Source organism: Sciurus vulgaris (genome assembly GCF_902686455.1).
Source record: "Sciurus vulgaris genome assembly, chromosome: 3".
In the NCBI taxonomy this organism is placed as follows: Eukaryota; Metazoa; Chordata; class Mammalia; order Rodentia; family Sciuridae; genus Sciurus; species Sciurus vulgaris.
In genome coordinates, this window is record NC_136463.1 from 31,809,489 (window position 1) to 31,831,960 (window position 22,472).

The 22,472-nt window shown below is 40.6% G+C and overlaps 1 protein-coding gene across 1 annotated transcript in view; it reads right to left on the reverse strand.

Moving 5' to 3' along the window:
* The window catches only part of MMD (monocyte to macrophage differentiation associated), a 36,201-nt gene extending 21,598 nt beyond the window's left edge, over positions 1-14,603 (reverse strand). The window contains exons 1-4 of the mRNA XM_079133397.1: positions 14,308-14,603; positions 7,471-7,552; positions 4,697-4,857; positions 1,525-1,599 (exon numbers count right to left, since the gene is read on the reverse strand). Coding sequence (XP_078989523.1) covers positions 1,525-1,599; positions 4,697-4,857; positions 7,471-7,552; positions 14,308-14,333 — 344 coding nt within the window. The 5' untranslated portion in view covers positions 14,334-14,603. The remainder of the gene's footprint in view (positions 1-1,524; positions 1,600-4,696; positions 4,858-7,470; positions 7,553-14,307) is intronic.
* Between the last annotated feature and the right edge of the window lie 7,869 nt (positions 14,604-22,472).

Sequence of the window (22,472 nt, forward strand, 5' to 3'; positions counted from 1 at the left end):
TCCTTTAGTCACTGAAAACTGAGAAAATAATTAGGATAAAAGCAGAAAGAGAAGGAATCAGCACAAAAAGGAGGCAGCTGGGCAATTTGGGTAAAGTTAATAACTCAAAGATAAAATTCTCAGTCAATCTTTAAGACTTAAAATAAGTTCCAGCATGATTTAAAAACAGAACCAGTTAAGAACAGACAAGCAGAAGTGAGCCCCAACGTACCTGCCATGCCTGACTTTACTGAGGAGGGCAGGGGAGGGTAAAAGCTGCTTGCCTTTTAATTTCTGAGCATGTTTTGAGGAGTGGATTGCTTACAAAGCTTAATGAGAACCCTGAACAGAATTCTGAGCTAGAATCACATACCCATAGCAGATACCTAATACACAGACCACATGTCTCCACTACCTAGTTCTCTGCCAAGATGAAACATGATCCCAACATGTGTCATGGAAGACATTCTGTTAGAATTTAATGGTGGACTGTCGGGAGGTCTGAATTTTAAAATGCTGCGAATTCATTTGTACTAGTGTCATATTAAGGATATGGAAAAAAATGTTCTAGTTGGCTATGGCTATAAAATTAATATTTTTAAATGGAAAAGGTACACTGGCATATCTAAACTAAATGTGAACAAATTGCCTACTTTGATATCTGATTCCTTAGCTCATACTTGAAAATTTTTTTACTTATTTACTGATTTTAAATTGAAGTGTACTTCACAAAAGCTTTCAAGCATTCTTGCTCCAATATGAATCAGACCTATAATTTAGTAAGATGTATTGGGGAGAGCTAGCACTTATTTTTATACTAACAGATAATTACACTTCTTTGGAATGATTGAGGCTACATTAGCCAGAATCTAGAAGTCTGCTTTTCTAATGACTACAGCAGTTGATGGCATAATAAGAACTTCTGAGTGTTTAAAATTGGGCCATGTCTTGATAGGGGAAAACTAATGTTTCTTTAATTATGTGCTTCGAAGCAAAATAGGATTGCATTTGATCTGTACCAAAAGAGAAGTAAGATCAAGGAAATGGAAGAGAATACTAGGTGTTTTAAATAGTTAACTAATTTGGTTAGCTCACTTACTCAGATAGCAAAGAAATGAGAAATGTGCTGCATAAATTTCAAAAGGAAGCTTGCTTTCCTCATATATATTTACAGCACTGTTTACTTGAACAATTCAAGTTCTGAAAAGCGGCAGAGGTATATGAAAAGAATACGGAGGGCAAAGGTTATATATTTTAAAAATTAGCATGCCACCTTCATTTAAGTTCATAGCATTCACATCCTCTTGGACAATCTAATTCCCAGATAGTCATCCTAAACAGCAGCAATATTTCTCACTTCAAAACTACAATCTGGCCCAAGTAAATCAAATTGGATAAAAAATGCATATATTTATGTGCTTTGGGGAAGGAATGGGATGTACGCATGAGAGTGGGGGCAGGGTAGGGACAGGAGGAAGAGAGGAAAGGAGAAATGAGGAATTCTAATACTAAAAACATTGTCTTCAAAAATAGATTTTATCTTACCATGGAGCGTAAGATGCTGCAATGAAGAAATAAATAACCATTCTATCACACATGTGAAAGCAATGCTCCACTGTCCTGGTAAGGGAGAAAAATACAAATTAGACATATTTTTTCAAAAAATGTTTAGCCTGAAAGTATGGGTTATCACTGCACTATGTTGTAATTTCCATTCCTGTTCTAGTCTCTCATGACATTTATCACTTGCCCTTCAAAGTCACTTTTTTTTTTTAAATATTATGAAGCCACAAATAAAAAGCTTTATATTGATTTTTAGGTTGTATACACAATAGAAATTCTGACCATGTATAAGACAGAAACAGAGCCCCATGATAATTAGGAAGTCTAAAGTGATTAAAACAAATGAAATCTGTCTTTTCTGATACCTTCCATTTCTTTCAGAGCCTATCTAACAGAGAAATGAAATTCCTTAACAGCAGATCACCCCCTAGTTCCTACCACAGTGCAGGCCATGAAGTCTTGATGTTCTGCAAACACTCCCTGAACTGAGGCCACATTCTTCATGTCTGTTCAGAATGTCTTTAGAGAAGCTTTCATTTTAAGTGCCCTAGTGTAGATAAGACGTTCTCACAAAGGAAATGCAGTCATTTAAGAACAGCCATAACAAACACACAAAACACTGCATTTGCTACAAGAGTGGGGCCACTTGGATTTCTATGCGAGTTCCTCTTCCAAAATTGAAGTCAGGAAATGTATGCACAAAGATCTGCCTCATGGAGGTCTACTCAACGTGGCTTAAGCAGAATCTGCCCTTTACTAAAGAGTATGAATGCACGGCATTGCCTTGGATCTCTATTCAGTGTCTGGGGGTTCTTACTACAACCTGATGGAGCACTAGCATTAGGCTTGGCCTCCCCACACACAGTGTTGACCAAATAGACTGATTCGGACTATGGTCTACATAGTTAGTGAAGAAGTGAGAGTACATTTGGGAGGAGGAATGGTTTTTAGTTTACTAGCCGGAAGCTACAATTACCCCCAGTGTAACTTAGGTCACAGATCTAAAGAAGTAAACACTAGATCAATGCTTCTCAAATTTGATTGCTATTACAATCATCTGGGGAGCTTTAAATTGTAGCCATGGACTCTAGCCCAGACAATCCTTTAAAAAGGCTAGAAGATGTGATAGAGAGTAGAAGGAAGGGAGAATCTTTTTTTAATCTTTTTTTTTTTTTTTTTTTTCATTTTCCCTAACCTCCTGGAATGACTGCAATTCCTAGCAAGGTTCAGGACCTTTCTTATTCTGCTTTCTAGATTGCCAGGACATTGTCAGAACTGGGAGCCACACCTAGAATTTAATCAAGATCTGCCACCCACTTCTCTGACTCTCATTTTTCTCACAAGCAAAATGAAAGCCATCTCTTTATTATAGAGTATAGGCAGCATTAAGTGTGATAATGTAGACCATGTAAAATATTTAGCACATAGTAGCACCTAGCACATATTCAATAAGTTCTATTTCCCTTCTCTTTTCTACTGAAATTAAGGCATTATTTAAATATTTAAAATATTTAATGTAGAGCAAAAATCTACATGTGGCTTTTGATTCTAGCAGTGCTATGTCCAGGTTCAAGAGTCTGGTTTCATTACCCCTTCTCCAGTCCCTGGCAGGGAGGCCGTGAATACTAGGAGGCATCTACAACTCTTTATTGATTCAGAAATCTAGACATCAAAGCCAAGTCTGCTGAGGCAACCACAAGCGTTGGCATGTGCCAAGATGATAATGAAGTGCTCTGCTTTCAGACTGGCCTCCGCGACAGTGTGCCCTGAGGAACCAGGGTGGGTACTCTTGTGGTTGTCTTGTGAGTGTGTCCAGAGAGCCCTTGAAATTGAATGCTGTGGTTTTATTTTAAGCCTGGGGAACTGTCACCTTATAGAAAAGGGTAGCAGACTGCAAACTATATGTAGCATTGTGAAGAATATGGAGGAAAACAACAACAACAACAGAGCTTAGGGGTCCAAGGTCGTGAGGTAATCCGATTCTGTTGGTTTCACTGAGTTAGGCAAGTCAGATTACTTCTTTAAGCCTCAGTTTGCCCAACTGAAAATTAAGGAGTTTGGATTAGATGATATCCTTCCAGCTTTGTAACTCATCATTCTACATGTGACAAAACCAGTAGTCATCTCCAAAATCCTACTTGTAAACAAAGCATCTTTTAAATACTTTAGATTGCTTGAATAGGTTAGATTTTTTTAAAATTCTATAACACCAAAAAGTACTTTCTAGTATTACTTTAAATCTCTCTTAGTCTGCTCTGAATCCTCCGTTTTTAATAAAAAAAAAAAAAAAAAAACTGCCCTCTTGGGTTAATCTACTAAATTATTGCAGAATCTACTTCACAAGCAACCATTCCCATCTGAATGTGCTGGTCCTTCCGCAGCTGCCCAAATAAATTCTTTACCAAGAATGAATGTTTCTGTCTCCTTCTTGTTGGTAGGCCAATGGCCAAAACATTGTTTGGAAAGTACCTGACAGCTAATAGCAAAATACATAAATTCTGTGAATGCTATACATGGAACTTCATCCTAAAAGCTCAACTTCATGAAATGGTAAACCCAAACTGTCATATACCTCCTTACATCACATAGTTCTATGGTCTTTTATAATTTTCAAATCATTTTCATATATAGTATCTCCTTCATCTATCACAATAACTTGTGAGTAAGGAGTTACAACCCTCATGTTAACAATGGAGAAACTGAAGCTCCATGAGGTCAAGAGACTTATCCAAGGTTAAGGGGCAGGACTGGGACTCAAAGCCCACTTGCTGACTCCAAAGTCAATATACTTTGTTACCAACCCACAGCTATTGCTATCTTACAGTAAGTATCCTTGGTGGGTTAGAATTACAAAATAGCTCTCAGGATTATAAATTGTTAAGTCTTGGGGAACCAGTGAGGTATTATTGTGGTTATTAGCAAAGGCTTGCTCTCTTAAATGCTATAAGGGAGAAGGATCCTTGAGCTTTGTCCAATCCAAACTGCCCTGATTAGAGAACAGCACTTTTTTGGTCCCCAACATCTACTGCTGCCCTCCAGCAACAGGAAGCTGACCACTCTTTGCCCCATCTGACTAAAACATGCCAGTTTGGGAGGCTGACAATACACTGAGTCAACTACTTTGACCTACTAAATAGCATGTTATCCACTGTACCTTAAGTGACTCTTTTTCCATGATACAATGTGAAATACTGTGGAAACAATGAAGAGGGCACAAAGGCCCATTCCATAAATCCATGCTGTTATCTTTTCCCAGCAGTCATCGGACAGCCGATGGAGGAGGGCACTACCCACAATGGCCGGAACAATGAGGAACTGGAGGAAAGGTAATGAGAAGTAAATATCCTAGCCATCATGAAAATAAGCCTTTTGCTAAACATAGAGGCTTACCAGGAACAATGTTAGCAAAATAATTTTCAACGAAACATTTTCCTCTCTTGAATAATCATGAGAGCCCAATGAAGTTGTTGGTTGCTGCACTAGAAGCAGGCACTGCTCCCAGGGACTGTGCCAACCAATGTGTACACCAACAGGCAGGCAAAGATGCAACATTACTCAACTGTTGCAAAATAGATGTTCTTTATCCTGATTTCATTAAAGAAGGGCACATTTCATTCTATTCTCTAATCTGATTTAGAGTAGATATTTAAAATGTTCAAATGCACCACGAGCATTGGTGCATGCCTTTAATCCCAGCAACTCAGGAGACAGAGACAGGAGTTCAAGGTCAGCCTGGGCAATTTAGCTAGACCCTGTCTCAAAATAAAAAAATAAAAAAGGCTGAGGATGCAGCTTAGTGGTAGAACACCCCTAGATTCAGTCCCCATACTTAAATAAATAAAATAAATACAATGTCCAAATGCCAAGCATATACCTAGATTTCTCATGGAGGTCAAGATTTTAAAATATTCTGTCCTATTGACCCCATGGGCTACTGAAATTCCAATATTTCAGGAAATGGTCAATGAAAAGAATCGAGTCAATAACTAGTATAATGCATACAACACTATGAACACATAAAATCAATTATTCAAGTCACGTGCTGATTTTTAGTTTAGATCCATTCACTATATCCATTTGGTAGCTACTGCAGAATGAAAATGATTTTGCACCATTTCATTGTTAATATTTTTGCTTTTAAGCAAACAAAAGTAATCCACTTGCAAGTCTCAATTACTCAAAAAATTTTAAGAAACCAGAATCTTAGAATTTTGATTTCTGTGGGGAGGAAAAAGGGGAAGGAAAGCAGAAACACCAGGAAATGATATTGACCAAATTATATGGTTATATCATTTGCACATATGAATATGTAACAACAAATCCCACTACTGTGTATAATTATAATGCACCAATAAAAAAATATGTTAAAAAAGAGAGGGAAAAAAACAAAGACTCTTTCTACTGTGCCAATCTAGTCATATGAGAGTGGCTGTGACTGGCGAACATTCCCAGTAAAATTTCCAGAAATTCCCAATCACTGTATTAAGTATAAAAATAAGCACACCTAGTAAAGAATGAAAACTTTGGCAATTTTCTTATCTTTTTTGGCCTCCAACATCTACTGTTGCCCTACTGGAACAGAATGTGAAATCCTGGGAGTTGTGATACAGGTACAAATTTTCAGGTGCCAAAGTTTTTATTGGCCCAGAGCAAAATGAGATTAAAGGCAAAAACAAAGTTGCTCATAAAACAAAGCTTACTTGATTTAAAGAAATGTCCTTTATTTTAAGACATGAGCATTTTATTTTTTTATGTTTGAAGCATCTCTTTAATGAAATGATGACAAGAGGTGGTTTTTCTTTAATTTGTTTTAGAAATTTCACTGGTTTCTGAAATCTAAATATCTGTTTATTAAGAGTACATTTTCTGTTCTAAAGACTTAATATGGGATTTTGTCAGTTTTTCTTTAATTTCAGCTTACATAAGTGTTCCTTTACTTGAAATATATTTAGAAGGCATGAGGATTTTCGGGTCTGTTCTAAACAAATACTATTCCTAAAGGTGAGCTGTATATCTCAATACCCAGACCATTACACTGTGCCAGCGCTATCTATTATAATTAAAGTAGCTGCTTCTAAACACTTGTGACTAGAGGAATCATTTGGTCATTTTCTATATTTTGCATTTCCAGACTTTCTCCCAGTCACCATTTTCCCCTTAAAAGTCTCACAAAATACAACTAGCAAACAGAATAATAAATCAAAGATAAAATGAAATTTATAATGACATAAGGAAGTAACAATTATGTGACATTAACAGGAAAACTATGAAAATATATACATGCCCACAAATACCATACACACACAAAAGAAACGTACCAAAGTGTTAACAGTTTGTTTCTGGGTCATTTTGTTTTTAAAATGTTTTTCTGTATTTTTAGTTTGTTATACTGCACATATTTTGTACTTTTAAGGAAAAAAATTAAAAGTTGAGTGATCATATCAGCTTTTGCTTCAACAATACAGAATAACATTTGCTCTGAGAAATAATGGTCACGGTGGAGATGGATGTAGCTTTCTCATTTCAGAAGATGACTTAGTTAAAAAAGCATCTTTTTGAACAAACTGTGAACTCTCCTTGCCAAATGTGCATGGGTGGATTGTCTCGAAAAGGCAATTCCAGGGGTAAGAGTCTTCTCAACCAAGTTTTCTTTTTTTTTTTTTTCCTTTGGCTGTCCTATAACTAGGAGATATGCTTATTACTATTCTTTTAAAGATGATTTTGCTGGGAAAAGCAAGTTGAGGATAGAGCAGATAGCAGGTGAGAATACACAAGTTCACACAGTTCCTGGCAACATGACCCAGTGCTGATTTCTGGGTAGCTAAGGTCATAGAGGTGGGTAAACCCAACTAATCATGTTGAGGTTATTAGAGCTAATTACCCAGATCCCCGTGGGCTGAAAGGCAATAACAGAAAACATGTACTTACTGCATGTGTGTAACAGTTAGCAGCATGTTCGTAGCAAGTTGGTTTGTAGCGGCCATTGGCTGGGGCCCGATGGTTCATGAAACTGTACAAACAAAAAGTCATCATGTGAGCAAAATTAAAGCAATGGGAAAACAATGGGGAAGCCTACAATGGCTGTTCATCTACTCTCAATGAAGAGGTCACTGGTGAAAATACATAGTTAGGGGATGACAATCAGCCATTAAAAAAGTCTAAGTTGGGAAAACAGCAATGTTCCTAAAACAAAGTTTACCGGATGAAGTTTTCTTTCAGTTTACTCAAAAGATAAACCTTCTACCAACCAAAAGCAAACAGAAACCAGAAACCATATCCAACTCTTCAACTGGTACCTGCTATGATCCAAAAAAAAAAAGTCAAAATCAAAATTTAAATCTTAATAGAAAAAAACAAGGGAATTTTTCTGGACTTCAGTTATTGTCATTAAACGAAAAGATTTGCATTTGGAAGGTTTCTGTTTTCTCTCTCAGAATGTATAAAGCTTTATATATGCAGATCTTTAAAGTCTACATCCCACAGTTAAAGGCCTGTCCAACTAGTTTCCCCATATTGTATTACCTGTTCTGGCAGCAGACAGCTTAAATGATACCTGGCTACCTCTAGGCCACCTAAACAAGCAGGTATCTTTTCACCTTCATTCTTCCTCAATTGAAGGAGTTTGCTTCAACAACCAAATACATGACTATTACCTGATATTCTGGCTATAAAATTTATACATACAAATTAAATAAGTACATGTATGTAAATAAGTACATGTATGTAAATATCAAAATAAGTACATGTATGTAAATATCAAAACCTGTTACCAATACAGACACTTGCTGGTATTCCATGCTTCCCTGGAGGCTAACACTATCTCAGTCAGCAACAGAATGAAAACTTGAATACTATGGGGCCAAGAAATGACAGCACTCACCTATTTCAGTGTATAGATGAGGATGCCCCTAAACCCACAGCCGCCCAGGTTTCATGGTGATTTGGGAATAGTCTGACTATTCTCAAAAGGAGAAAAAGAGCTGTCTGAACAAAGAAGCAGATGCAGAGACAGAAAGAGGGGTAAAAGAGCCCTAGATGGCATTTAGGTCTCAAAGGTCAACAAGGATCAAACAATAAAATTATCCTTTCGTATAAGCTAATTTGGAGGAGAAGAAAATTTTTGGCCACTAACAAGTTTTGACCAGTCACATATTATTTATTGACATGATGAAAACCAAGCTGACCAAATGGCAGAGCCAGACTGCAAAAAACTGGCTAAAACATGACACCAAGTCATTCTAAACAGTGCCCAGTCGGTGACCAAAAAACTGGTCAGTATTTTCTCCCTGATTAAGAAGGGCCTGTTATCCATATATCCCTGTCAACCCCATACACACAGTTCTGCTAGAATATCTACTATGGGATGAACTGGGGACAGTGAAGATCTTGAACCATCAGTGGGTTAGATATTTCATTAGTAAAAGATCTGTTTATTGATGTAGTCCACCAGATGACTTGGAAACTATTGTTTAAAAAATCTACAACTAGCAGCTTCTGAATTCATCCAAACTATTCTCACACACGGATAATTTCAAGCAATCATCTTTTCTCCCTTGATAATCCTTTAAATAATTTTGCTAATTTCCTAAGGGATGACAGTGTTGCTACACAGCTCTTATTAGTAAAAAGAAAAATAATTACGCTCTTGGGAAGAATGCTTTCAGTGTCTGAAGCACTGAAGGACCTACCACATCATTACCCCAAAAAATAACAACAGAGCTACAAGTAGCACAGCCTAGTGGGAATTTCAAAGGGTAAAAAAGTGAGGCTCCAAAATGGCTGAAGTTAGATTAAATTCAAAGTGCTCCATGTAGGGTGCAGTAAGTAGGATCTGTCTACCCACCACCAGGCTGCAGCCTAAAATAGCAATTTATATCTCTGGCAGCCCAATCTAAAAATAGGCAGGCCATTACACAGCATCAGGGATAGACTTTCACATTTTTAACCTATAAGCAAAGAATCTGGGTGGCCATGTTTGTGGCAGCTTGGTCCCTGCTCACCTGGAAAAATTCAGGTAAAAATAAAGTAGGAAGTTGTACAGAAGAATGCCCCTGTCCAGTGACTTAAGGCAGTCTCTTTTGATGACAGGACAAGATGAGGGCAATAAGGAAAGGTAAGAGCAAGTATCTTGGGAGCATTTCACTGTCTGGGGCTCAGAGGGATAGACAGCACAATTGTTCTGTTGGAAAATTATAATAGAATTTTTCCATTTCTCTCTGATCTGCCAGCATGTCATCAAGCCTCCTCCACAGTGTTCTGAAGAAATTACTTCTAAGACTCAAATGGAAAAGCAGATGTAAAATGCAAATTAACTCCCACACAGGTGCCTAATCTCTTCCCCCAAAAAAGAACAGAGAAAGGTTTAAGTGTTATGGAGAACAGGCACTCATTTACTGAAGACCACTCTGTTAAGGTGGAGTGACATAATGGTTACCCAGTGCTCTGAAAAGGGTAACCAGCGTGCTGTGAAGGGTCTGAGGGAAGGTGATTTAGTCTTAGGGATGGGAACCACACTTATTAAACTATTAGTTAAATAGGGTTTTTAAATCATTGCTTCACTTTGTCTTTCAACATTCTCTCTTGCCTCACCCTTGCCCAGTGTCCTTAGGTACCCACCTCACATGACAGAATTCAAAACTATGGAGGGAAAGAACAGTTAGGGAGCCTGTGACAAGCCTTAGCAACCCACCAGCAGACCTCAGAGGTCTATGATCAAATCCCACAAGCTGTCTTTGATTTCTCTGTATTCCTTTCTCCAAGTACAATGTCATTACCTTCAAAAATATATTCCAGGTCAGTCCACCTCTCTGCAATTCCACAATTTCTACCTTAAATCAAGACCCAACATCTCAAATCTGGGAAAATACAGCCTCTTAACTGATCTTGCTGCCTGTCCCCACCCAGACTCTCTTCCTTAATACAGCAACCACGGAATCTACTAAACTCAGATCACATCGCAGCCCTACCCCAAATTAAAACCTATCTTTGGGTTACACTATCATGTCCCTGGTCCACAAGCCCTGGGCAGCACAGCATTCACTTCTCCAACCTCAGGGTGCCCCTTTCTGCCAGTCCACTCTCCAGTTACACCACCTTTCTGTTCTTTCAACAGGTCAAGGTCTTGTTTGTTTGCCTCAGGGCACTGGCTGTTTATTTCTGCTGGAAAACTCTTCCCAGCATGCTCAGTTCTCTTCTCATCCTTCAAACTTAGCTCAGATGTCACCTGCTCAGAGATTTTCCAAGCCTCCTACCTGAAGTATCACTTCAGCCCTCACGACCCAACCACAGACCTTATCATAATTAGTAAGAATTTCTTAAGACTTGCTTTTCATTTCATCTTTCCCCATGGTAGCATGAATCCCATGAAGATGTCTTGTTCACCATGTCATTTCCAATCTCTAGTACAATGCCCAGCTTACTACTGAAGCTTAATAAAAAAAAGTTGCTGAATGAACAAACAAAAAGACATTTCAGCTACTGCTCAACTATTTTAACACAATTTAGTTCTACTAGGGATTCAGCAAGTTCTATAACAAAAACAGGCAGTCCTAGAGTCGAAGGAACTTGGAATGTCAAGAAATGAAAACTCGAAGATCAAGACAACAGATCTCCAAGGGCCTCTTCAATATCACTTGATATTGTAACTTAAGCCAGTCCTGGGCATAGCATCCCTCTGGGATGGAGCATATTTGTTCAGGAAGTGTACAATGCCAATAGTGACTTGTTAAATGAAGGAAGAGGTATACATAGGAGACACCTCAATCCTATGATTCAATGCTCTAAATATGCAAAACAGGCAACCCTGGAAGACTTCTAACACTTCAGGATAAGATGCTTTCCCATATATCCAATCTTAAAGCTAACCAGTGATCATAAGGATTGGCTGAGGAAGACAGCATCCATATCCTTAGAGATGCTGTGGTGTAGGCAGAGAGAAAGAAAGGCTGAGCTACCCACAAGCATGGTAGGGAGACACAAAACTGAACTCTTGGGTCTGCCGATTCTTTACTGTGTGCCTATGGGCCAGTTCTCTGTTATTCTTTAAACCTATTTGTCCTTCTATTAAGTGGGTATAAAATTTTGTCTTCGAGGTTTATAGTCAATGAGATGGGTAAACTATAAGTACCCAGACAGTGCCTTGGCACAAATAGGCACTCAATAAATGTTAGCTGTTATTACCATTAGTCAGATGTTGTAAATGGGAAAGAATGATAATATGTGTATGATTTGGCATCCCAGAAGTCTCAACTGGGAAACTAATAAAGCAAGCAAGAAAATTTTGTGTCCCACTACAGTCTTTCACATCCTCAGCTTTTTGAGAATCCACAACTGCATAAATCCCTCCACTTAGAATAGCAATCTGTTTCTTTACAACCCTCCTCCATAGAAATGGCAGAACTCTGGATGCTGACCCAAAGCCACAATAACCACCAAGTTTCCATTATGAACATATCAGCAAGGTGTTCTTGTAATTTAGGCATAGCTACAAACTATGGTCTAATGAAATGCCTTTACTGCAAACAAATACTTTTCAATCACATCTACATACATCTATCAGGAGAAAAAGCACACTGGTTGAAAGACAGCATGTCCCTTCCTATAGTTCCTGTGTAATTTACCTTCCTGCAACTATAGTGAATCCCCAGAAAGATGTATATTGAACACAGCTTCTAAAAAATGCAGTACAGTATTCTAAACACTTAAATGGGTAAACCACAAAAGTCAGGACTTTCCAGTTGTATTACTTTTTATTTGTAAGTTTTATTTTCAAGTTCAAATTGATGCTTACAAATAGCTTTCCAATCTAGCCTATAATAAACATGGAATTATGGAATAATTTGATTCTTCAAACAAATCAGCATAGATCTAGATGTCATCAAAAACTGTTAATATCCAGAGTGCTCAATAATCTGCATCCACTGAGAAAATTACTATCTCTACTACACCAAAAGAAAATGCCTGTATTTAAAATCTTTAAATGGACATAAGAATTCAAAGTCACATTACAGTGACGCTAATAAAGACCAGACAGATTACTGTCCAGCAAAAAGAAGGCAGTGCAATCAGCTGAGAAGGTAGGATCCTAAATGAAGTGGGTTTAGTTTTTTTTTTCCTTCTTTCATTTCTTCTAGGACTGTTTTAATGTTTGTGCAACAAATAATAAAATGGGCTTTTTTTGTTCTTTTTAAAAACAGAAGAATTCAAAGGGGTAACAGAAATACAAACTTTTTAATCAAATAGGGAAGGGGTAATTTTACAAAATAGAGCCACTGTTCTCTGAAAACAGGAAGAACACAGATGTGCAGACCAGTAAAACCAAATCAAACAAACCGCATGCACAGAGCTTCTCAGAGCATGCCTGAACCACTGTTACATTCTCCCTCATCCCCTGCAATCCCCACTCCTGATATCAGGTTCTAAAGTCGGAACACCCTAGTTTCCTTTTACTCTTAGAAGCACTGATATGAAGTTCTCATTTGGGAAACAGTGCCAGGTTTTGTACACACTGAGTGATGAGCAATATTCAGAAGTCAATCCAAGTCTTCAAGCTGGTCCCCTCCTGATGGTACAGACTACCACAACTCATTCCGTGTTTTGTTGGCTCCTTTACCCTTTGGAGCTGGGGAAGGAACAAGATAAGCATAATGGGTAAGTGGGCAGTGAGGGAAGATACTGGAAGCAAGAAAAAGGTGCACTTGAAATTTTTAAAATTAAAAGGCAGTGCCTAAAAATTCAACAATAACCTCGTTGGAAGATGTCAGGTATGTCTTATTTTAGTTCCCCATCACAGCACACTAAGCTAGCGGGCTGGTGGTGAAGGTCTGGGAATAGGGATGGCTGCCTTGTTCAGACAAAGGGATGGAGAGTTATCACAAACACAGGGGGGATGAACTTTCACCCACTTAAACGAAACAGAAAAGCCCAGAGCTTCCTCTGGGAACTATGGGGCCAGCGGCCTCCATCCATTGCTATAGGGCAGAGACCAGCAGAAGGTTAAGGCCACGGTGGCCCCGGGTCTGGCGTTCCCACCAGCTCTTCAGTGAAGGAGCAGCCGACCTGCCTTCCGGTGGCGCCTCCTGGGTTCCTCCTCCTCTTGATTTCCTAACCCAAGCGTCTCAACAGCAGGTCTCTGCACTCGAAAGCTCCCTTGCTCCTTCGTGGAGCCCAAAATAACAAGGCTCTGGCACTCTTATGCCTGACAATCAGCGAGGCCCCGACGTGGTCAGACAAGGTTGGGCCGGATGAGCGTGCCTCAGTTTCCCTGTTGCTGGGGCCATTCACAGACAAAGCACCCCAAACACCCGGGCCACCCTCCCCCGCTTTCCAACACATCTTTTCCGCAGGACGCAGTAGCGATCCTAGTTCCATGCGCCCCTGGAGACCCCACCCCGGTGGTAAAAGGATGGAGGCCAAAGCCTGGGTGGGAGGACTCGGTGGCGGTGCTGAGGCTGGGGCTTGGGTCCTCAGAGCTTGCAAAAGGTCTGCTTGGATGGTGATCCAGTGGGCGAAGCAAGAGAACAGGGGCAGGAGCCGGGTCCGGGTGCGCAGATCGCGAGGGGCACCCGGGTCAGGCGCGAGCTCCTCGGAGGAAGGGGATCGCCCAGGGACAGCAGGGCGGGGAATCCCCCGGGAGCCGGCCCGAGCCAGGGCGCGGGATCCACGGGGATGCACACAGGTGAGGAGCTAGGACCCACGCGCGAAGGGGCGGAATGTGGGGACCCGCTCCCAGCACCAGCGGCGCGCCGGGCGCGCCAGCCCTCTCACCGCTGAAATCGATTCTTGAACCGCATTGATCCTCCGCTCCTCCTCGGGGGCCCGGAGCTCCGTCTCTTCAGCACCGGCGGCGGGGCGCGCGGCCCTCATGGGCTTGGATTGCTCCGGAGGCCGCCTGCGTGCCCGGCGGAGCCGCTGGGCCGGAGTGGGCCACGCCGGGGGTCGGGACAGGGCCGGGACCAGACCGGGCGGCTGGGGGCGGGAGGGAGGCCGCTTAAACGGCCCCGGCGCCTCCCGCCTCCCGCCTCCCCGGCTCCTCCGCCCCCGGGCGCCCGCGCCCCGCCCCACCGCCCGGCTCCACCCCCGCCCGCTCCGCCCTCCTGCGTGCGCCCGCGGCCGCCAGCGCGTCACCGCGTCGAGCGGCCAATCAGCGCCCGGAGCGGCGCGGCAGCTACACTGCCATTCATTCCTGGAAGCTCGGGCGGCGGGGCGGAGCCTTACTGAGGGGGAGGCGGGGCGGAGAGAAAGGGGGAGGAGCAATGGGAAGGCGGTGCTCTTCAATATAGTATTGAGCTGTGCCATGAATGGAGATGGAGGAGAGAGGGAGAAAAATTATAAAGGAGTTGGACTAAGACTCTGAAAAGCAATTGTGAAAAATATAGCAAACAAGTACCTCTGTTCACGTTCTATTCTTGGCTCTGTATCATTCATCCCTCCTTTGTCGTTCATTTCTCCACTTTTCTATTCCTTTATTCCTTCATTATTTTGAGTGCCAGCTGCCTGTAGGCTCTTGTGAGAGATCCAGGGCAGATTTTAAAACCTTTGCTTGCCTGTCATGTGAAAGAATTGAAATCTCTAAAGCATAATCTAACTCAGAGATTCAATGAGAATCATGAGAAGAGGGATCTTCTACAGGGATTCATTTACATTATCCTCCCATTTATTTTTCATTTTTTATCCAAGCAGCTTCCAAACAAACTAAAATATAATGTTGAACCAGGGCCCTGTAGCTAAAGTGTTTGAACTCAGTGGGTTTGCTGGAACAGAGGTTCAAACGAATGAAGGAAACAGGAAAATGAATGAATGAGTGACTTACTGACCACTGTTTTGAGGTGAAGAGGGCTTCAGCAAGTTCACAGAATATGGGATACTAGAAAAATGAGAAGAAATTGAAAGGAATAGGGAGAAGTTTTGCTAAGAGCATGCCTTATATATGCCAATATTTTCCAGCAAATAAAATTTTGGATTCCATTTAAAAATTATTATTGACTGTTTGGATGTATTGATTTAAAAGTGACTCCTTTTGAGACAGAAGACCTAGAGAGGGGAGGTACAGTGGTTACACAGGTCAATTTCTTGAGTACCTAACATGGTCCTAGAACTTCTATATCCATTATTTCATTTTATTCTTTAAACAGTCCTGTGAGGTAGATGATATCATGTCTAGTTTACAGATGCAGAAGGGAATGCTTACAGAAGTTTTGGCAAGTTGCTTCAGTTTGTACATGGAAGTGAAAAAGTCAAGACACGAGCCCAGGCCCTCTGACCCCAAGCTCAGTGCTTTTCCCCTCCTGGCCTTGTCTCAGTATATGACTGTGTCATTCCTCATTTCACAAGCAGCGTCCTCCTCTCAGTGGACAATCAAAATGTGGCATTCTGTTGGTTGTTGTGATTATTTCCCCTCAAAAAAAAAAAAAAAAAGATTATTTTTTGAATGTTCAACACTCTGCCTACCTTGCGACTTACTTGCTGAGCATGGAGAGAGGGTTAGGATGATCAGCTCTTTCCTTAAAAGAAGTTATGGGAAGTGGTGAGAAGAGAAATGGGAACACCAGCAAATGCAAGCAAGACCCCCAAACCACCATCCAACAAAAGAGAAGTGGACGGCAATGTGGTTCAGAGACCACAAGACATCACACAGATGTCAGTCTCTCTAAAACTGATGTCTGGGCTTTTGCTTTAGTCAAAAGAATCAGGAAATCATTTTGACAAAATGTAAATGGCCTTTCATTGGGGTGATTTAGCTTTTTATCTTGATGCTTCTTAGTGCTTTAGGTAGGAGTAGCAGGAACCACAGTGGGAAGTCACCTGGAGAGTTCTATTGTGCCAGAGTGAACAGTGAGAGGAAAGAGTCGAGAGATTCTTAGTATCTTGAGTTGAGAGTATTAGTATCTTTAAGTTGAGAGTATTCTTAGTATCTCTCTGTGGTCTCAGTTATCTTATGTGTTCATGATAAATAAGCAGTAGAGGCAAAAGGAGGCATAACTTCTCTTGAAGAGGGAATAGCAGAGTACGTTGATGGAAATGCCCAGTACTATTTTTAAACTGACACACACTGAAAGCTGCTGCTCTGGAACCTGCCTACTATTGTAGAGGGTCCAGATACAGTCATTTATCATCGTTCATTTATAATTCAAATCCAATGGGGCCTTTTTGATCAAGCCTTGCCCCTTCATTGCTGACACATAGTTGACTATTTCTGGACTGTGCATGTGCAGATTCAACCAACTATGGATTCAAAATACATATTTTGTTAAATTCCAGAAAAATTCCTAAAAGCAAAACTTGACTTACTGCATACAGTACTATGCTGAATTAACACAAGTGAAGATATATGATGGGCAGACATTGTATTAGATATTATGGGTTCTCTAGAGACTGATGTAAGTATACAGAAGAATGCACAGTCTACATGCAAATACTATGCCATTTTATATAAGGGCCTTGAGTTTCCTCAGATTTTGCATTTGTAGATCCTGGAAGAAAAGGCAGGTCCTTGAACCAATCCTCTGTGGATACTGAAGGACAACTGAACTTGGAAGGAACGCGAACCTTCAAGATACTTTATGTTACGTATTAGTGAAGTCTCTTGTGAATATGGATAAGGGAATTATTTTCCCTATCACACATTTATTCAGTGAACACTTATTTAAAGTCTCTTGGGTACATAAGTCCTAGAAACAAGGTCAAGTAAGATAAGACTATCCTCAGTAGCCTCCAGGTGATGGAGAAACAATTGCCCATCAATCACTGTGCTGTGTGATACATGCTATGGCGGAGTATTGTTTGGAATGTTTTAGAGGTACAGAATATGAATCACTAGTGATATTAAGGTGGGCCAGCAGGGTGGTGTGGGGGGTGGTTAAAAAGAGATGACCTTGGAACTTAGTGCCCAGTGATTAGTTGAGAGAGAACAAGCAAGCCAGGCAAGAAAGGTAACAAAATGGAGATTCAAGGGAAAGAGAAGACAGCACATGAGAAAGCATGATGTGTTTGAAGACCTGCCATTCCACGTGACACAGGCAAAAGGTCTTGTGTAGAAGTGTAGTTGATGAAGGCAGAGCTAGGAAGGTTCCCGATTAAAGGAAGGATTGATGTGTCAAACTAAGGAAATTTGCAGATTACACTGAAAGTAGGCAAGACCCAGTGAGAAACTTTAAAACACACACGAGGCCATCAGTTTTATATTTAAAACATCTCTCTGATTAAATTTGTATGGATATCTGTTGGTAGGATACAGATGTGATTGTTGATTGTCTAGATCGGCTCTAGCCAGTAGAGTTTCCAATGACGATGAACATGTTCTCTGTCTGCGCTGCCACTTATGGCTACTGAACACTTGAAATGTGCTTAGAGGAGCAGAGCTTTTTCTGCTACTTAGTTTTAATAAGTTTAAGATTAAATATCCATGTGTAGTTAGTGGCTACCATATTGAATAGTGCAGTTCTATATTTTTTTTTTCTTTTTGTGCACTGATAGACACTCCAGGTTTGTTAGCTGCGCTTCCCAGAATAAAGACCACATTTTCTAGCCTGCCTTCAGCTAAGTGTGGCCATATGACTAAGTTCTAGACAATAGGATGTGAGCTGACATGCAATTTATGGATCATACCTTTAAAAGTGAAAGTTCCCTTTCTTATTTCTCTTTCTTCATAGGTTGAAGTGTGGACATTGAAGGGTGGCATTTGGACTAGATGGCAAGGTAACTCTTTGGCATAGAAGAGCAGCAAAATGCCTCAGTCCTTATGACTTTGGCCCAGAGCTTCCATGCCAGTGCATGTTTTTAAATGAGAGTAGTACATTTCTATCTCATTTATACCACCCTTATTTGGAACTTGTGTTACATCTTATTCTAACAAATGCTGTAAGTGAAGTTGGAAGGATAGGAACTATTTACAAAAGAATTGCAATAGTCCAAGCAAGAAGTGATGACAATTAGAACTAAGCAACATCAATCCAAGTGCAAAAAAAAAAAAAAGAAAAGAAAAAAAAAGAAAGAAATAATCTGAGTGTAATCTGAGTGTGTCAGTTAGCTTTTCATCACTGTGACAAAATACCTGAGGTAAACATATAAGGAGGAAAGGTTAGTTTGGGCTCATGGTTTCAGAAGTTTCAGTCCATGGTCACTTGGTCCCATTGACTATGGGCCTCTAGTGACATAGTATATGATGGTGAAAAGTGCTTGGGTAGAGGATAGTTTGCACCTCATGACCATCAGAAAGCAAGGAAAAAGGGAACAGGAGCCCAAAGTCCTGTTCAAGGTCACATTGACCTAACCTTCTTCCACAAGGCCTCATTTCCTAAAGGTTCTACCACCTCCAAATTGTACCACAGGTTGATAACCAAGTTTTCAACACATGAACTTTGGAGAATGGAGAAAGACGAAGGAGTTATTTACGTAGAACCTAAGGCTGTGACAATACTTCATAGTTGAGGAGGTAGACAATTCCATACATGGCTGCTTTTGAGTGCATTGCGTTTAACTCACAATTTAGTACCATTTAAAAATAGAAATCTAATGAGCAAAGAGAAACAAAAATAGGGCACATGCTGTTCCCCAGATCCAGCCCAGATTTGCTGCAATGAAGTATAATTAAATCAGTGTAGTATCCTGACCTATTCTGAAACTTAGAATTCTTTTTTTCCCCATTATTCCAAGGAAGGACAAACTAAGAGTTAACATGCAAATTATAGGATAATTTAAATACATCTATTTTCTGCCAGCAAACCACCAAATCCCATGTCAACAAAAACATTGACATGTTGTAAGAGACTCCTTAATTAAAAAATAAGATTCATTGTAAAATATAACACCTCCATTGCTTGCCAACAATTTTGCAATAGTATTTTAGGCAAATTAACTAAGTTTCCTTTGCCATTTTTATACTTAAAATTTGCATCAAAAGCCCATTCTTCACGCAGAATTAAGTTATCAAAGACTCTCGTTAGCGTTTGATTGCATGGAATCTTAGAGTGTTTTGTATAAATAAATGAATGATGATCTATTATATGCAAGTGACTATTGCAGGCTTTTTGAAGATCAGAACTGCATAGAACTCTTGGCAGGTAGGAACTTATCCAAACCCCCAACAATGAGAGACCTGACCAACGCTAGCATGGCTTCCAGCAGCCTAAGGTGGCATCCTTGGGACAACCTGGTCTCCTTTCCAGTTCAAGGCTGTCAGAAGAATTGACTATTAGTTCTAGCCAACAGCTGATCCTCTTACTGCCTTTTCCCAAAGCTGTACTAGATTGTGCTTCCTTTGCCTTTCAGATGTAGATGTATCTTCTACAACTCAGGAGTGCGTCACTCAAGGATCTGATGGGGCCTGAGAATAGAGTACTGACTCCCCAAATTGCTCAGTGGCACACACAGCCCACCTACCTTCATTCACACTGATCAGTCCTCTGTAATTTTGCACTTCTCTGGCTTTGCCTGAACCATGCTCCCTCCTCCTACTTCTTTATCCTCCCTTTAAAATGCCCAGTCACCCCTGCACAAATTAAAATGGAGCCCCATTCTTTCCCTTACTGTCAGCAGTTTCCCAATAAAATCTATTTTCACCACCTTAACACAAGTCCAGCTTTGTTGACCTATTTCAGAGGCACAAGCCAGGTCCGTTCATCTAATAGCTCCATGACATGGCCTTATCATTGTTCTTTTGGAAGATGAGGAAATTGATCTACCAAGAAATTAAATAACTTCCCCAGGATCACATTTATAGCTCATTAGTACTGAGTCATAGAATTACATAATTATTCTGCTACAAGAAACCTTAGGATTCATCTTGTCCAGGCTTCTCATTTGACAGGGGATTCTGAGAACCGAAGATAAACGCCTTCTCTTATGAGAGTCAGAACTAGACCCTCAGGCATTTTTGATGATTTTAATGAGCTAGGAATCCTTCCTGAATTTGGGGACAACTCCATATAAGCAATATTTATGAAGGAGGCAAGGCATGGTTTATTTACAAAGAAATTCACTCAAAATTCAATTAAATTTAAAACTTCTGAGTCATATAAAAGTGTATCAAGAAATCATACAGTTGGCTCTCAAACTGCTTTCTCTTTGGCCCAACTCTTTCTGGCAAGCTTCTGCTCCTATAGTCAAGGAAGGTTCTCTCTTGGGCAGGAATCATCACCCTTGTTGAGGGTAGGGGGCAGAGGAGGGAGGCCAGCTAGACTTTAGTTCAAGGGCAAAGAGGAGGTAGGATTTGTGCAAGCAGAGAGACCAGAGAACAGAGTCCCAGATCCAGAGTTTCTGTGGACAAGTAAACAGAGATGTGAAAAACAGTTCTGTGTTACTGATAGAGAGACTCCATTACCCACGGGTGACTCACCAATGAGATCAAAGGAATGTGGGTATTCTGTGGCCATACCTGTGACTCTATAAACAGAGACAAAGCCACAGGGAGAGATAACATTGACTTTTTCTTTACTGATCCCCAGTTCCACTGATAACAGTGGTTTGCACACAAGCCCTAAGGAATGTTTGCATAGCTCTTTCACATACTCTGTCTTAACTGAGCTGCAGATGCTTGGCTGGAGGCAGAGCAAATGTTTTGTCATTGGTCATCCCCTCCCCCACCCCCATTTTATAAACAAAGCTGCTGAGGCTCAAACACATTAAGGACCAATTCAAGGTTGCCCAGTGAATGTGGCAGAGCTACAACTCCAATAAGGGCTCCTAAGTCTGAATACTTTGCAGAGTGTGATGGTCTGCCAATCGGAGCAGGCAGGCCTGAGTTGAAGACCATGCAATGACTGTGACTTTTGGGTCTGCAATCAATAGGAAGGCGCAGGCTTTCATCAAGCACACACAAAGCAGCTCCACTTATTTAGATGATGAAAGAGTCTTTTAATCCTAAGCAGTGAGGTTCACAAACTCCTAAGACAGGAAACTCCACATTGCCAAATCCTGGGAATTTTACAGCTGACAGGAAATGGGGCTGTTCCATGACTTTCTGTGACTGCTCAATCTTCCATTTACGTTCCTCCCTTTGCTCTTGCTCAGAGCTGTTCTTTTGTTTTCTTCTGTGTGCTGGATGCTTCTGCTTCCTCATTGACTCGCCTGAGACCATCAAAGCGCTGTGCTGTTTGAACCTTCAGGGGGTTGTGCCTTGACCTGCCCAGTCTGGGAAAACACTGCAGCACAGCAGCCAAGACTCCCAGCTCAACACTTCTCTCTGTTCTGGTTTCCTCATCTATGAAATGGGGCTAATAACAGCTTTAGAGGGGCAAAAGGAACTTCTCCTCTGCCCTCTGAAGTTTTGATGATTGGGTTAGCTAACATAAATGGACAACAGAGTCACAGGAGAAAAGTCGTCACAAATGCATTAAGCATGCAAGGGATATTACCAGAAGGTGAGTTCCTGGCAACCAAGGGAGGTTTAGAAGCTCATGTTCCTTCTTCAGAAGAGAGAGAAAAGGGGGAGATATAGAAAATTTATAGGGAAAATAACTTTTAGGCACACCTAAATGAGCTTGAAGAACAAGCAATAACCTGGGATTTGGGGACACTTCAACAACTCTAGTCTTTTTTCCTATAAGTTGTTCTTCTGGAGAATCTGACATACAACTTTGTAGGGGAACCTCAGAGAAAGTCTTCTCCATAGAGACCTTGGTTTTGATACGGCTTTTTATTTTATATTTTATTGTTTTAATTCAAAATACTCAATGTGTCAAAGGGCCATATTTTGTGGCCTGGTTTTCCGAGCCCCCAGTAGCCTGGACTCCATAGGATATTGTGAAGAGGTAAAAATAATACCCTTCCATATCCAGCATAATGATTGGCACATAGTATATACTCAGTTAATATAGCCATTATCTTTGTTACCATTATTATGGTAACTGTTGGTGTTTATAGCTCCTAGTTGAATATTTTTAGGTCTCAATTTGAAAATCTCAGTGGATAATGACATGGGCAGAGCTCATTTT